Raw genomic sequence first — 15,364 nt, forward strand, 5'->3', positions numbered from 1 at the left:
CCAATCCCAAATTGACCCCTGGCCACAACCTCTAGGGCCAGGGCACATCATGTAAGTGTGAAAGGATCTGATAGGTAAAAACGTGCTGTACTTCCACCTTGCTGAATGATTGGCTGGATGGGAGTTTCAACATGTTGCTTTCATATTTTCAATCCCTTCAGATTTACACAAGTGCCAAGAGGAAAGGGGTCAGTGAGGTTTTTGATCCTGTGTTTTATCGTCAACAAGTTGGGATTATATATTGGACTCCCGTAAACGCTAATGCTAACAATACTAATGTAGTGCAACTAGTGTTTGTGTTTCTACACTCCATTACCACTTGACGTTGTTGTATTACCAGAAATACAGTTGTTTCACTGCAGAGATCAACTCTGACAATTCTGGGCTGGTATTCATGAAGTGTCTGAGTGCTGATCTAGAATCAGGTCCCCTGTCTATATACAGTGGGGCAAAAAAGTATTTAGTCATCCAGCAATTGTGCAAGTTCTCCCACTTAAAAAGATGAGAGAGGCCTGTTATTTTCATCATAGGTACACTTCAACTATGACAGAGTAAAAATTCCCTGTCTTAGGCCAGTTAGGATCACCACTTTATTTCTTAGGAAGTGAAATGTCAGAATTATAGAAGAGAGAATGATTTATTTCAGCTTTTATTTCTTTCATCACATTCCCAGTGGGTCAGAAGTTTACATACACTCAATTAGTATTTGGTAGCATTGCCTTTAAATTGTTTAACTTGGGTCAAATGTTTTTTGGGTAGCCTTCCACAAGCTTCCCACAATAAGTTGGGTGAATTTAGTCCCATTCCTGTTTTCAGAGCTGGTGTAACTGAGTTGGGTTTGTAGGCCTCCTTGCTCGCACATGCTTTTTCAGTTCTGCCCACAAATGGCCACTCCAATACCTTGACTTTGTTGTCCGCAATTTTGGAAGTATGCTTGGGGTCATTGTCCATTTGGAAGACCCATTTGCGACCAAGCTTTAACTTCCTGACCGATGTCTTGAGATGTTGCTTCAATATATCCACATAATTTTCCTGACTCATGATGCCATCTATTTTGTGAAGTGCACCAGTCCCTCCTGCAGCAAAGCACCCCCACAACATGATGCTCCCACCTCCGTGCTTCACGGTTGGGATGGTGCTCTTCGGCTTGCAAGCCTCCCTCTTTTCCCTCCAAACATAATGATGGTCGTTATGGCCAAATAGTTCTATTTTTGTTTCATCAGACCAGAGGACATTTCTCCAAAAAGTACAATGTTTGTCCCCATGTGCAGTTGAAAACTGTAGTCTGGCTTTTTTATGGTGGTTTTGGAGCAGTGGCTTCTTCCTTGCTGAGCAGCCTTTCAGGTTATGTCGATATAGGACTAGTTTTACTGTGGATATAGATACTTTTGTACCTGTTTCCTCCAGCATCTTCACAAGGTTGTTCTGGGATTGATTAGCACTTTTCCCACCAAAGTACGTTCATCTCTAGGAGACAAATTATGTCAATTAGCCTATCAGAAGCTTCTTAAGCCATGACATAATTTTCTGGAATTTTCCAAGTTGTTTAAAGGCACAATCAACTTAGTGACTTCTGACCCACTGGAATTGTGATACAGTGAATTATAAGTGAAATTATCTGTAAACAATTGTTGGAAAAATTACTTCTGTCATGCACAAAGTAGATGTCCTAACCGACTTGCCAAAACTATAGTTTGTTAATTAACAAGAAATTTGTGGAGTGGTTGAAAAATGAGTTTTCATGACTCCAACCTAAGTGTATGTAAACTTCCGACTTCAACTGTATGTGTTATCCAGACAGAATAGGCAAAATAACATTTCAATTCAGAGCAATAAAGACATTGAATAATTTGTCTGAGCAAACCAGAAACCTTTCAACATATAAATTCAAACAATACTTTAGAAACATTTAAATATAATACATTGGAAGGTTTTGTGGGACTGTGGTAGATGAAGGAATCAGTCCTTCTTTTCAGGCTGTTATGGGTATTTATCTGGTCAATATGTCAGTGTATTATGTCTGGAACAATGTGTTAAATGTGAAAATGTGATCGTGTTATAAATTGTATTTTAATGTTTGAGGACTCTTGGCAGACTAGTCCAAGTGAGGACTAATAAAATAAAATCAAGTCAAATATCTTGGCTTTGCATGCTATATTTGCAAACTTTCAATGCATTTGTTTTAATAAATAATACAATTGTACTGCATTTGGTTTTTAATATACTGCGTCACTCATTCACATATGCAGTAAATCGATTCAAAGACTATGATGGACATTATTTTACCTAACAGTGTGATTAATCCACCGGCAGCCATTGTTCCATGCTCTTTCTCTTCTACTTCCTCACTCCGGCCTGGAACCGCCATTCACTCCTGCAGTTGATCGGATAGAACATCATTTATTTTATTGTGTCAAAGACATCATTTCTGAGAAAATAGGTGTCCAGCACGTGATCTTTAAGACAAAGTTCTTCATAGAATGTATGTTCTCCATACAGAAAAAGAGCCTACAGATCTGTCCTGTCACTTGTCAGTACATGACAGAGAAGGAGTCATAGCAGTGGTTGCCAACCAGGGGTCCTAGGACTAATCCACAAGGGGGTACTTGGGAAGAATCATGAGACCATAGGCCTACTGGTAAAATGTACATGTACATGAGGGGGTACTTCAGGGGTACTCCGAGCAGAGAAAAATTCATTTGGTGATACAGCAACGGAAAAAGATTGGGAGCCACTGGCCTACTGTATATGACACAAGGCAGAGTGCTGTATGGAGAGTCTACCTGATGGGGGAATGGCGTCTCCTGGCTGTCTTACAGACTGAAACTTACTGGAACAAGACTCAAAGAGCCTAATATAATCAGCTGGCCTAATAAGGTTCTTGCGTTATTTCCCAGAAACGAATGAGCAAAACAACTTAACAGAGAGAAAAGCCAGCTGAACTTACATAAAGACGGTCGAGCAGTTTCTGCAGATGAGCAAATGAGGAGCAGCTATCGTCTGGAGTACCCTGATGAGTCCCTGTCTTGATCTTTTTTTTTCTAGTTGTCTTGTCATCTTTTCTCCTCTCATCATTCACAATCAAATACTTTAAAAGCAGAATTACCTCATTTCATGTGGATGGAAACATTTTCATAGCCAAGAGATATCAACTATGGCAGAGACCACTGCCTACAGAGTGGGAAAAGTAAAGTTGTCACTCAGGGACTAATGCCTTCAATAAAAAAATGTTTTACGTATTCCATTTTTTTAATGATAAACATAATTGTCTGTAAATAATCTCCTACTGATTCCCTGACAACTATTGAACAACTTGAAAGAAAATAATACTTTACCCTAGCGTCTCTCACACGCAGATGTTGTAGATGAGGCAACTAATAAGTGGAAGTCAAACCGTTGTTCTGTTCTCTGGAGCCCCTCCGGTCCATCCCAAATCACATTTTATTGGTAGCGTACACATATTTAGCAGATGTTATTGCGGGTGTATAGCAAAATGCTTGATTCATCTGACTAAACTTCAGACTGGTTTAAATAATATAATCAGTTGTGTTATTGTTATTGTAAAAATCACTTCACATGTGATCCCCGTGGGTATCAGACAGATCTGTCAGTGAGCTGATTACTGTACATGGGCTTTATATGAAAAGGTGTTATAAGTATATCTTCCACTAGATGACAGTAGGTTATCCAGCCTTCACAAAGCCATGGAGCAACACCATGGTAGACATGGGTAGTACACTAGATGACAGTAGGTTATCCAGCCTTCATAAAGCCATGGAGCGACACCATGGTAGACATGGGTAGTACACTAGATGACAGTAGGTTATCCAGCCTTCACAAAGCCATGGAGCGACACCATGGTAGACATGGGTAGTACACTAGATGACAGTAGGTTATGCAGCCTTCACAAAGCCATGGAGCGACACCATGGTAGACATGGGTAGTACACTAGATGACAGTAGGTTATCCAGCCTTCACAAAGCCATGGAGCGACACCATGGTAGACATGGGTAGTACGGGTGTTCGTTTTGCTCTGTAGAGTGGAATGAATCATGGTCCTGTTGCTTTTCAGTCATGTGGTCAGGAAAAACTCTAAAACTCAAGAAATACTACACATGCTCTCTCTGCATCATGTTCACTACAGGGAGGAGAAAGGAGAGACATACACATCCAATCCATCAACAATCAACTTTGCATTTATTGAAAAACCTATTTCCATTATAGCTATTTTCAGACTGGATTGTTAACCTATACAACATGACACAGTGCTAGAGTAATTGACTCTGTACATCTCAGAAACAAACTAACGCGGGTAGAGACAGCCACGGCATACTGTAAGGCAACAAGCTCGTTGTTTATATAGATCTTTCACAGAAAGAATACAGTCATTTAATCTGAATATACAGTAGTACTTTAACATACTTGGAACAAATATTGTGACAGTAAAGTAAAGGGAGAACAGAAGACAATGACACAGAGGAGGAGTAAACACAACAACAGTGATATCACATGCCTCCATTGACTCATCCATTCATTCATCCATCCATCCGTTATCCTCCTAATACCAACACACCTCTTCGGTTGGTGGTAAATCCAACATCTCACATTAGTCGCCACGTCACAATACTCCTGAACCATGGCAAATGGATGTTTCAACCATCCCACTGGTAGTCAATTCAACCAAAGTGAATGTAAAAGGTGTTGAAAGTAATCAATACGGCATATGACACAGGGACGGTGGGAACCTTCTCTCCTCCATAGTGATGCAATCAGGTTTTATGGTGGTCATCAATATGATCAATACAAAAAAGAGAGAAATACTGTATCACAGTGTTAGTATTCATTCCGGTAGTGCAGGACGTCTTGAATATCCATCCCTATCACACACAGGATAACATTGGCAATTGCACAATATACATATGCTGATACACATTCCACGGTAGCCACCCATAGAAACATCCTGCCATCGCCTCTGTTCACGACAGAGATCTGATGGACAGACGAACTATGTCGTTAGTGCTTTGTGCTTTAAAACCCTTTGGGGAGGTTCAGAACCGTCAAGGTTGTTGTGCATTCTAATTGCTGAAATTACAAGGAGCGACAGTTCGATTTAACCTGTGTGTCCAAGTTCTTTGTATCTATGTAGTAGATTCTAGAATTCAGGAGAATGTTGATTGGTTGACTGTAGAATATCTCAATGGTTTCGCTTCAGTGGACACTATAAGTCTGTCAGTGCAAAAATGTTGTTGGCCTTAAGGTCAAGCTACTGTAGTCCAGCAGCCAGCCACTTTTACTGACAATGTTTCTGAATTCGATCGCTAAAAAAGGTTGCACTATGTACAAAAGTGAGAATGAACATCAAAACTCTATTCAGATTCAATCACATAAACACAATATTTTAAGTGAAATAAAAACCAAAGCCCAAATCCAAGTGCGTTCACAAGCTGCTTGCTTAACAATGTGAAATGAATTAAATAGTTCATACATTTGTAGGTTTCTCTCATCTCGCAGTTACACACAGAGTTTAAGATGATGGACCACCAAAAGCAGAGGACATAATATGTTTTCTACTGTCTGCACAATATTACCTGTTAATGTTAGCCAAAACCATGACACTGCACACAGAGAGAATCGGACAGGTCATCAAATCAAATCAAATTGTTTTTGTCACATGCGCCCAATATAACAGGTGTAGACCACAGCACAGGTGGCAAATGTCATTTGATTTGATTTGATAACATGTGTGTCACGGTCCGTGGAAACCCGTGACGAGTGGCGGAGAAACGAAGAAAAAGACGACTGATAAAACTGACAACCTGAGTTTTCTTGCCCGGCTTACTGTCAAGAGGAACGTCAGTTTCACGCGAGTCTTCTCTCAGGTGTTTGGTTACATGACCATATAAGGACTGTTGACGACGATGGGCGAGAGGCATCAACGAGAGAGACAGCCCTCCTCTGTGCCTTGTTAACAATAGTGAGGAGCTGCACCGGTTACCTGTTTCAGTTCAGTTGATCACTAACATATCTATCATACACAGAACATGACAACAACAACAAAAAACGGAAGAATAAAAACCGAATATAGAATGCTACTTACTAGAACGGAAACGCGCTTTAAAACGCTTTTATTTAATGTTTTACCTAACTCTATTTCTTGTACTGCACTGTTGGTTACGGGCTTGGAAGTAAGCATTTCACGGTAAGGTCTACTACACCTGTTGTATTCGGGGGCATGTGACGACTAACATTTGTTTTGATTATATTGACAAATGTTTGGAGGTCGAACGGGTGAACTGAATTATCGCATGCGCTATATTAATAGCGCTAGTTGAGCATAATCCTGCTTTGTTCGACATTTATTACATTCGCACTTCATGTGAACGTTAGATCTGAACGTGTCAGCCGAACATGCATCGCGGTTTACTGTACCCACATTGGAGACTAAAAGTGCTAGAATCAATCGGGCAATGCTAATTGGGTGACATAGCTGTCGTTGATAGGCTGTTCTTCACAGTGATTTCCCCCAGGTTGACTGAATCGGTGCTTCTTGTCGGAGTTGCAGCTACTACAAGTGTATGTATACAAGTAGCACCTTTTGCACCTGATGAACAGTAGGCTAGGTATTGTAGAGCAGAACACTGAGGAGTAGAACACAAATAGGAAAGGTGAGTACATAGAAATAACACTCAGTGCTAACATGCCTGTTGTTGTCCGGAGAGAACTTCCACTAGTGCATAAGTGTGCACATGGCAACCATGTGTGTGTTAAGGTCTGCTTATGCATTGCTGTGCGTGTGTATGTGTGTGTGTGTATGTGTGTGTGTGTGTGTGTGACATTAGAGCAGAGAAATGCTTCTTTCATTTGCACGCCGTCATCATCATAAATGTGTCTCTCCCTTTCCTTCCTAGATTGCACACAGGTCACTTATGGGGTGGGCTGGTGTGGAAGTGAGTCTCCACAGCTGATTTCCAGAGGATGGTCAGGGGTGTGGACCAAGGGCTGGTCAGGGGTGTGGACCTGGGGTTGATCAGGGCTGTGGATCTGTGGCTGATCAGGGCTGTGGACCTGGGGTTGATCAGGGCTGTGGATCTGTGGCTGATCAGGGCTGTGGATCTGTGGCTGATCAGGGCTGTGGATCTGTGGCTGATCAGGGCTGTGGACCTGGGGCTGATCAGGGCTGTGGATCTGGGGCTGATCAGGGCTGTGGACCTGGGGCTGATCAGAGCTGTGGACCTGGGGCTGATCAGAGCTGTGGACCTGGGGCTGATCAGAGCTGTGGACCTGGGGCTGATCAGAGCTGTGGACCTGGGGCTGATCAGAGCTGTGGACCTGGGGCTGATCAGGGCTGTGGATCTGGGGCAGCTGTTCTCTCCAGTAGGTGAACTGGCTGAAGGTGTCAGGGCAGGAGAAGTCCGAGTCGTGACCTCTGATCAACAGGGGGAAGACGTGGTCCACCACCTCACACAGACGACCATACCTGGAAGGAACAGGAACAGAAACCTACTTCACTTCATTTACTTTCATTGTTCATTAGACAGAGACAGACAGAGCTACTGAGGGAGAGAGAGACATTGAGGGAGGAAGATGGAGAGATTAAGAAAGAGACAGAGAGGTCTGACTTACGATGAGATGTTGGTCCTGGCGTGTTCCTGTATCAGCTCTCCCTTGGGGTTGACTGTGAAGATCCTGTTTAGGGGAACGCCCACCTCCTTATAGGAATACACATCCTAAACAACAACAACAACAACAACAACTGTAACAATGACTGACGTACTATCCAAAACAACCATACACAACCACAACAGAATTAAACATAATATTCAGTTTGAAATTAGCCTTTTGGCTGAATCTGTCACATTGGCAAAAAAGTTGATTACTGGCCGTAAGTCCCCCTGGATAAGACCGTCTGCTAAATGACCAAGATGTAAATGTAAAATGTATAGAATGTTTATGGTCCCAGTCAAATGAATCTAAAAAGTAGCCAAAGTTAACATGTACAGTGATGGAGGGAGGGAGCAGGGCTCTCACCGTGGCTCTGTTGCCGAAGGCTGCGTAGAAAGGCTCAGTGTTGGGGTGGAACAGCTGCTTCACGTCGGTCAGACACTCAATCTTAAACCTCTCAGGCTTCTTCTCTATCACCTCCCTACAGGACAGGACAAGACAGGACAGGAAGGATAGGACAGGGATGACAAGACAGGACAGGGAGGATAGGGCAGGGATGCCAAGACAGGACAGGGAGGATAGGGCAGGAATGCCAAGACAGGACAGGGAGGATAGGGCAGGGATGCCAGGTCAGGACAGGAAGGATAGGGCAGGGATGACAAGACAGGACAGGAAGGATAGGGCAGGGATGACAGGACAGGAAGGATAGGGCAGGGATGACAAGACAGGACAGGAAGGATAGGGCAGGGATGACAAGACAGGACAGGAAGGATAGGGCAGGGATGACAAGACAGGACAGGGAGGATAGGGCAGGGATGACAGGACAGGAAGGATAGGGCAGGGATGCCAAGACAGGACAGGGAGGATAGGACAGGGATGACAAGACAGGACAGGAAGGATAGGACAGGGATGACAAGACAGGACAGGAAGGATAGGGCAGGGATGCCAAGACAGGACAAGGAGGATAGGGCAGGGATGCCAGGACAGGACAGGAAGGATAGGGCAGGGAAGACAGGATAGGAAGGATAGGGCAGGGATGACAGGACAGGAAGGATAGGGCAGGGATGACAAGACAGGACAGGGAGGATAGGGCAGGGATGCCAAGACAGGACAGGGAGGATAGGGCAGGGATGCCAGGACAGGACAGGAAGGATAGGGCAGGGATGACAAGACAGGACAGGAAGGATAGGGCAGGGATGACAGGACAGGAAGGATAGGGCAGGGATGACAAGACAGGACAGGAAGGATAGGGCAGGGATGACAAGACAGGACAGGAAGGATAGGGCAGGGATGACAAGACAGGACAGGGAGGATAGGGCAGGGATGACAAGACAGGACAGGAAGGATAGGGCAGGGATGACAGGACAGGAAGGATAGGGCAGGGATGACAAGACAGGACAGGGAGGATAGGGAAGGGATGACAAGACAGGACAGGAAGGATAGGGCAGGGATGACAAGACAGGACAGGGAGGATAGGGCAGGGATGCCAAGACAGGACAAGGAGGATAGGGCAGGGATGCCAGGACAGGACGGATAGGGCAGGGAAGACAGGATAGGAAGGATAGGGCAGGGATGACAGGACAGGAAGGATAGGGCAGGGATGACAAGACAGGACAGGGAGGATAGGGCAGGGATGACAAGACAGGACAGGGAGGATAGGGCAGGGATGACAGGACAGGGAGGATAGGGCAGGACAGGGAGGATAGGGCAGGGATGACAAGACAGGACAGGGAGGATAGGGCAGGGATGACAAGACAGGACAGGAAGGATAGGGCAGGGATGACAAGACAGGGCAGGGATGACAAGACAGGACGACAGGTTAGGACAGGAAGGACAAAACAGGAAACACAGGTTGACAAGACAGGAAAAGATCAGGACAGGAAGGACGACAGGACAGGAAGGTCAGAATGATCATTATATAATATAGGGATGTCTCTTCTATATAAGCTACTGTGGTCCCGTGTGGCTCAGTTGGTTTAGCATGGTGGTCAGGGTTGTGGGTTTTATCCCCATGGGGGACCAGTATGCTGTGGATAAGAGCGCCTGCTAAAATGTACTGTACATTGTTCTCTATTGTGTTTGACGCCTCTGCTGTGTTTATTTTGACGGTGATGATGTGTGTGTGCTCCTCACCTGTGCAGGGCTGAGAACAGGCTGCTGGGGCTGAGTAGGACAGGTCCTATAGGCAGCATGGTTCCTCTCTCATTGACCCAGTGGAGATATCCCCTCGTCATATCAGCCATACCTATGGCCCTTGCAGAGCAGTACATGAACTTATAACCGTTCCTGAGAGAGAGGGAGAGATGACATTTTTTTTACTCTCCTAGTAAGTCCTAAGAGAGAGGGAGGAGACAGGAGTTCAACTAAATGGCTGCTTTCAGGATGGTGCAACGTACTAAAGCCAAACACCACGATTAAAGCAGACATGATTCACTCATTTTACACTGAGGCATATTCTGAATGTGACCCCTGTTTCATTACTCTAACGGCCACCTATAGTTATGTAACTCCTGTTGTGTGAGACTCACTGGCTGACTCGGTGGTAGAGGCGGGCAATGCCCTGGTGGGTCCAATCTTTACCCAGCGTTGGCAGGATGTGGCCCAGGGTGTCAGATCTGAAAAAGAGGATGGTGCTCGCCACATGTAATTAGACTATCATTAACAGATATAACGTGATCACATACAACTGCCAATACACACACACACACACACACACACACACACACACACACACACACACACACACACACACACACACACACACACACACACACACACACACACACACACACACACACACACACACACACACACACACTTACCTGGTGATGGTGCCGTCAATGTCTGAGATTACAATTTTGTCGTCCCAGCTCCAGAGATAGATGGTGCCCTGGCAGCGACAGGTGCCCTGGTACTGAGTGGTCACACTGAACACCACCTCATTAGGACCCTCCTTCAACTGAAGACTGGCCTGAGGACATAAATACTACATTACCCATACAGCCTCTACTAACTCTAACCCTGTTACTGAGTGGTTCAACGGCAGACTGGCTTGATGGGCAGAAAGACTACATTACCCATACACCCTCTACTAACTCTAATGGGGCGTTCAAGACAACTTGGCAAACTCTGAGATCCCGACTTTCGAACTCCCACTTCAGTGCGTTCAAGTTGTCAACTGAAAAACATGGACACCTGAAGGAATCTTTTGTTTGCAGAGATGCTATATGCCTCTTATGCCTCTTGCTAAAGTGTTTAAAGAAGAGAGGAAATGCATTAGGTGAGAATACATATTTTTATGTAAACGATGAAGGCCGCCATGTTTTTTGTTGACATGATGTCAGGAATCTTCAGCTCGGAGAAGTCGGAGCTCTAGGATGATGCCCGAGTTTCCTACTTGTAATTCCAAGTTGGATGACCGTTCAAATGGATTATTTTAAGTCGGAGCTAATTTTTTTCAGAGTTCCACATTGTCTTGAATGCAGCATAACCTTGTTACTGAGTGGTTTGCAACTGAGGGCAGAAAAACAGCAACTGAGGGCATAAAAACTACATTACCCATACAGCCTCTACTAACTCTAACCCTGCTACTGATTGGTTCAACTGAAGACTTGCCTGAGAATACACAGTTCAACATCACCCCATCAAAAGATGTGAGAAGTATTGTGTTTCTCATCAGCAGTTCTGAGATCAGAAGTTAGCTTAACAGAGGTTCGGGGAACAGTGTTGAGTCTCTCACCAGCTGCTCCGGGGTCAGTCTGAGGGTCTTCCTGTAGAAGACACTACCAGGCGTGAGAAGAGGCTCGGGCTGGCAGGAGTCCTGATTGGACGGTCTGTGTTCCTCATCGCTGGAGGAAGACTCCTCCTTCATTCTGTGTTACATCAACAGATACAACAACAGTTTAGCTATAATGTCTGATTATTTGAACAGAATATTAAAAAAAATATATAAAGAATATAGCCTATAAACCTCTAGGGGCGGTTTCCCGGATTCAAATGAATTAAAATGCTTTTTAGTCCAGGATTAGGCTTAATCTGTGTCCATGAAACCACCCCCTGTTGTGTACTTTATACGAGGATATGCAAACTAAGATATATAAATGTGTACTCAACATAGTTAATTCATATTGCACATACTTCGCAAACTGTTCTGGTGTTAGAGAAGTGTCATTACCCATTGACTGAAGCCATGCTGAGAGAGGTCTCTCCCCCGTCTCCAACTCCTATCTCAGACACTGAGTCCTGGGGACAGACAACCAGTCACACACTCATACAACAGCCAGGACACACTAGCACATATAATACCCCAGTCCACTAGTCAAAAAGGCAAGTGGTGTCCAGCATTGTAACTTCTGCGGAGGTTCCCAAATGGTTATGGAAGTGTGTTCAGGAGGTATGTGTGTTACAGAGGTGTGTGTTACAGAGGTGTGTGTTACAGAGGTGTGTGTGTTGTGTTACAGAGGTGTGTGTTCAGGAGGTGTGTGTGTGTGTGTGTTTACAGACGTGTGTGTGTGTGTGTACCGATTTGGAGTCGCTGTTCCTGCTGCGCCATGAGAACCACCAGCGGCCTCCTTTCTTGGGCATCTTCTCCTTCATGATGTTCTCCACCGTGGCCTGAAGCAAACGCACACAGTTCCTGACCAAAAACCCAACTCAACAAAACCACTAAAACGCAAAAAACACAGAGATACAAAAACCCAAACGCAAAAAACACAGAGATACAAAAACCCAAACACAAAAAACGTGAAGCAAGTGTGTCCGTGTGACTGGATGATGGCGATCTAAGGAAGAGAGGCAGCAACAGAGGGAGGGAAACACAGAGACTGGGAGAGAGAGAAGAGAGAGAAGTAGAGGGACAGACAGACAGACAGACAGACAGACAGACAGACAGACAGACAGACAGACAGCTAGCTAGCTGAAACCAAAGGGACCCACGGGGCTGGAGCCAAACAGACTGGGTAAACAGTAGGAGAAGAGGCCAAAGGCAGAGTACACATAACTCAGGCAGGAGTGCTGAAGACACACAAGACAGGGCCAAATGGGAGGTGAGATGGAGGGAGAACAAATTAAAAAAGGGAAAAACAAAGGGGGAAGAAAGACTCAAGTGTTAGGAGGAGACGTGGTTCAGGAGAACGCTTTTTAGTGTACAGGAAGTCCAACGCGAGACAGAAGACAGAAGAATTCAGACAAAAACAAAACACGTGAAGCCAGACGCAGAACCAGATTTAGCTAGAAGGGTTGCAGTTGGACTTCTCTCTTTACATTGCAAAATGATTCGCGTTTTAAACCTCAGGTAAAACCACTCAGGTACCCAAATGTAGCACACTATTTGACATTAGCACACAGTCTCATCACCAAGTCGAGTAGCCTAGATGCTATGCTAATAGCATGTTGCTAATGTTACTGAGGTTTTACCATTGGCAGGGGCTTCTGATACACCTGCATAGCCAGCATGAGAGGGGCTGCGGTGGTCCAGTTGTAGTACCTGGAGGAGAACAGACACAAACATGAGATCACTGTTGTATCTTTAGAGTCTGCAGTTCATTTCTTATCGGTAGTATACAGTACATACATACTTCTCCAATCAGATCAGGACAACATAGAACATCTGGATGGATGTGGATGGGTCAGATTCAATGATATACGGAGGACTACGTCAGAAAAGCAGGAATTCCGGATTAATCGGGAACGATCACATCTTTACCGCTAGGAGGTTAAAGGTTAGTTAGAAGTATTTTACGTACTTGGTTCCAATCTTGACCACCAGGTTGGGATCGTCGATGATGGAGGGGTTTTCAGTGAACTGCTGGTAAGAGATGGCTCTCTCCTGGAACTGTTCTGTAGAGACACACAGACAGGAGAGGGTTAATATAACTGTTCTATAGAGACACAGACAGGAGAGGGTTAATATAACTGTTCTATAGAGACACACAGACAGGAGAGGGTTAATATAACTGTTCTATAGAGACACACAGACAGGAGAGGGTTAATATAACTGTTCTATAGAGACACACAGACAGGAGAGGGTTAATATAACTGTTCTATAGAGACACACAGACAGGAAAGGGTTAATAGAACTGTTCTGTAGAGACACACAGACAGGAGAGGGTTAATAGAACTGTTCTGTAGAGACACACAGACAGGAGAGGGTTAATATAACTGTTCTATAGAGACACACAGACAGGAGAGGGTTAATATAACTGTTCTATAGAGACACATACAGGAGAGGGTTAATAGAACTGTTCTATAGAGACACAGGCAGGAGAGGGTTAATATAACTGTTCTATAGAGACACACAGACAGGAGAGGGTTAATATAACTGTTCTATAGAGACACAGACAGGAGAGGGTTAATATAACTGTTCTATAGAGACACACAGACAGGAGAGGGTTAATATAACTGTTCTATAGAGACACACAGACAGGAGAGGGTTAATATAACTGTTCTATAGAGACACACAGACAGGAGAGGGTTAATATAACTGTTCTATAGAGACACAGACAGGAGAGGGTTAATATAACTGTTCTATAGAGACACACAGACAGGAGAGGGTTAATATAACTGTTCTATAGAGACACAGACAGGAGAGGGTTAATATAACTGTTCTATAGAGACACACAGACAGGAGAGGGTTAATATAACTGTTCTATAGAGACACACAGACAGGAGAGGGTTAATATAACTGTTCTATAGAGACACAGACAGGAGAGGGTTAATAGAACTGTTCTATAGAGACACACAGACAGGAGAGGGTTAATATAACTGTTCTATAGAGACACAGACAGGAGAGGGTTAATATAACTGTTCTATAGAGACACAGACAGGAGAGGGTTAATATAACTGTTCTATGGAGACATACAGACAGGAGAGGGTTAATATAACTGTTCTATAGAGACACACAGACAGGAGAGGGTTAATAGAACTGTTCTATAGAGACACACAGACAGGAGAGGGTTAATATAACTGTTCTATAGATACACACAGGCAGGAAAGGGTTAATATAACTGTTCTATAGAGACACAGACAGGAGAGGGTTAATATAACTGTTCTATAGAGACACAGGCAGGAGAGGGTTAATATAACTGTTCTATAGAGACACACAGACAGGAGAGGGTTAATATAACTGTTCTATAGAGACACAGACAGGAGAGGGTTAATATAACTGTTCTATAGAGACACAGACAGGAGAGGGTTAATATAACTGTTCTATAGAGACACACAGACAGGATAGGGTTAATAGAACTGTTCTATAGAGACACACAGACAGGAGGGGGTTAATATAACTGTTCTGTAGAGACACACAGACAGGAGAGGGTTAATAGAACTGTTCTGTAGAGACACACAGACAGGAGAGGGTTAATAGAACTGTTCTGTAGAGACACACAGACAGGAGAGGGTTAATATAACTGTTCTATAGAGACACACAGACAGGAGAGGGTTAATATAACTGTTCTGTAGAGACACACAGACAGGAGAGGGTTAATAGAACTGTTCTGTAGAGACACACAGACAGGAGAGGGTTATTATAACTGTTCTGTAGAGACACACAGACAGGAGAGGGTTAATATAACTGTTCTATAGAGACACAGACAGGAGAGGGTTAATATAACTGTTCTATAGAGACACACAGACAGGAGAGGGTTAATATAACTGTTCTATAGAGACACACAGACAGGAGAGGGTTAATATAACTGTTCTATAG

At 44.1% G+C, this 15,364-nt stretch overlaps 1 protein-coding gene across 6 annotated transcripts in view; it reads right to left on the reverse strand.

Annotated features, from left to right (window-relative positions):
* Positions 1 to 4,174: 4,174 nt before the first annotated feature.
* LOC139383952 (phosphatidate phosphatase LPIN1-like) overlaps positions 4,175 to 15,364 on the reverse strand; it is a 53,828-nt gene continuing 42,638 nt past the window's right edge. For all 6 annotated transcript variants that reach the window (XM_071128577.1, XM_071128576.1, XM_071128573.1 and 3 more), the window contains 11 exons: positions 13,407 to 13,500; positions 13,078 to 13,147; positions 12,184 to 12,276; positions 11,837 to 11,904; positions 11,402 to 11,534; positions 10,485 to 10,633; positions 10,191 to 10,277; positions 9,796 to 9,948; positions 8,029 to 8,143; positions 7,624 to 7,727; positions 4,175 to 7,477 (listed from right to left, as the gene is read on the reverse strand). In XM_071128577.1, the coding sequence (XP_070984678.1) occupies positions 6,925 to 7,477; positions 7,624 to 7,727; positions 8,029 to 8,143; positions 9,796 to 9,948; positions 10,191 to 10,277; positions 10,485 to 10,633; positions 11,402 to 11,534; positions 11,837 to 11,904; positions 12,184 to 12,276; positions 13,078 to 13,147; positions 13,407 to 13,500 (1,619 nt within the window). In that variant the 3' untranslated portion in view covers positions 4,175 to 6,924. The remainder of the gene's footprint in view (positions 7,478 to 7,623; positions 7,728 to 8,028; positions 8,144 to 9,795; positions 9,949 to 10,190; positions 10,278 to 10,484; positions 10,634 to 11,401; positions 11,535 to 11,836; positions 11,905 to 12,183; positions 12,277 to 13,077; positions 13,148 to 13,406; positions 13,501 to 15,364) is intronic.

This window comes from Oncorhynchus clarkii, chromosome 25, assembly GCF_045791955.1.
Source record: "Oncorhynchus clarkii lewisi isolate Uvic-CL-2024 chromosome 25, UVic_Ocla_1.0, whole genome shotgun sequence".
NCBI lineage: Eukaryota > Metazoa > Chordata > Actinopteri > Salmoniformes > Salmonidae > Oncorhynchus > Oncorhynchus clarkii.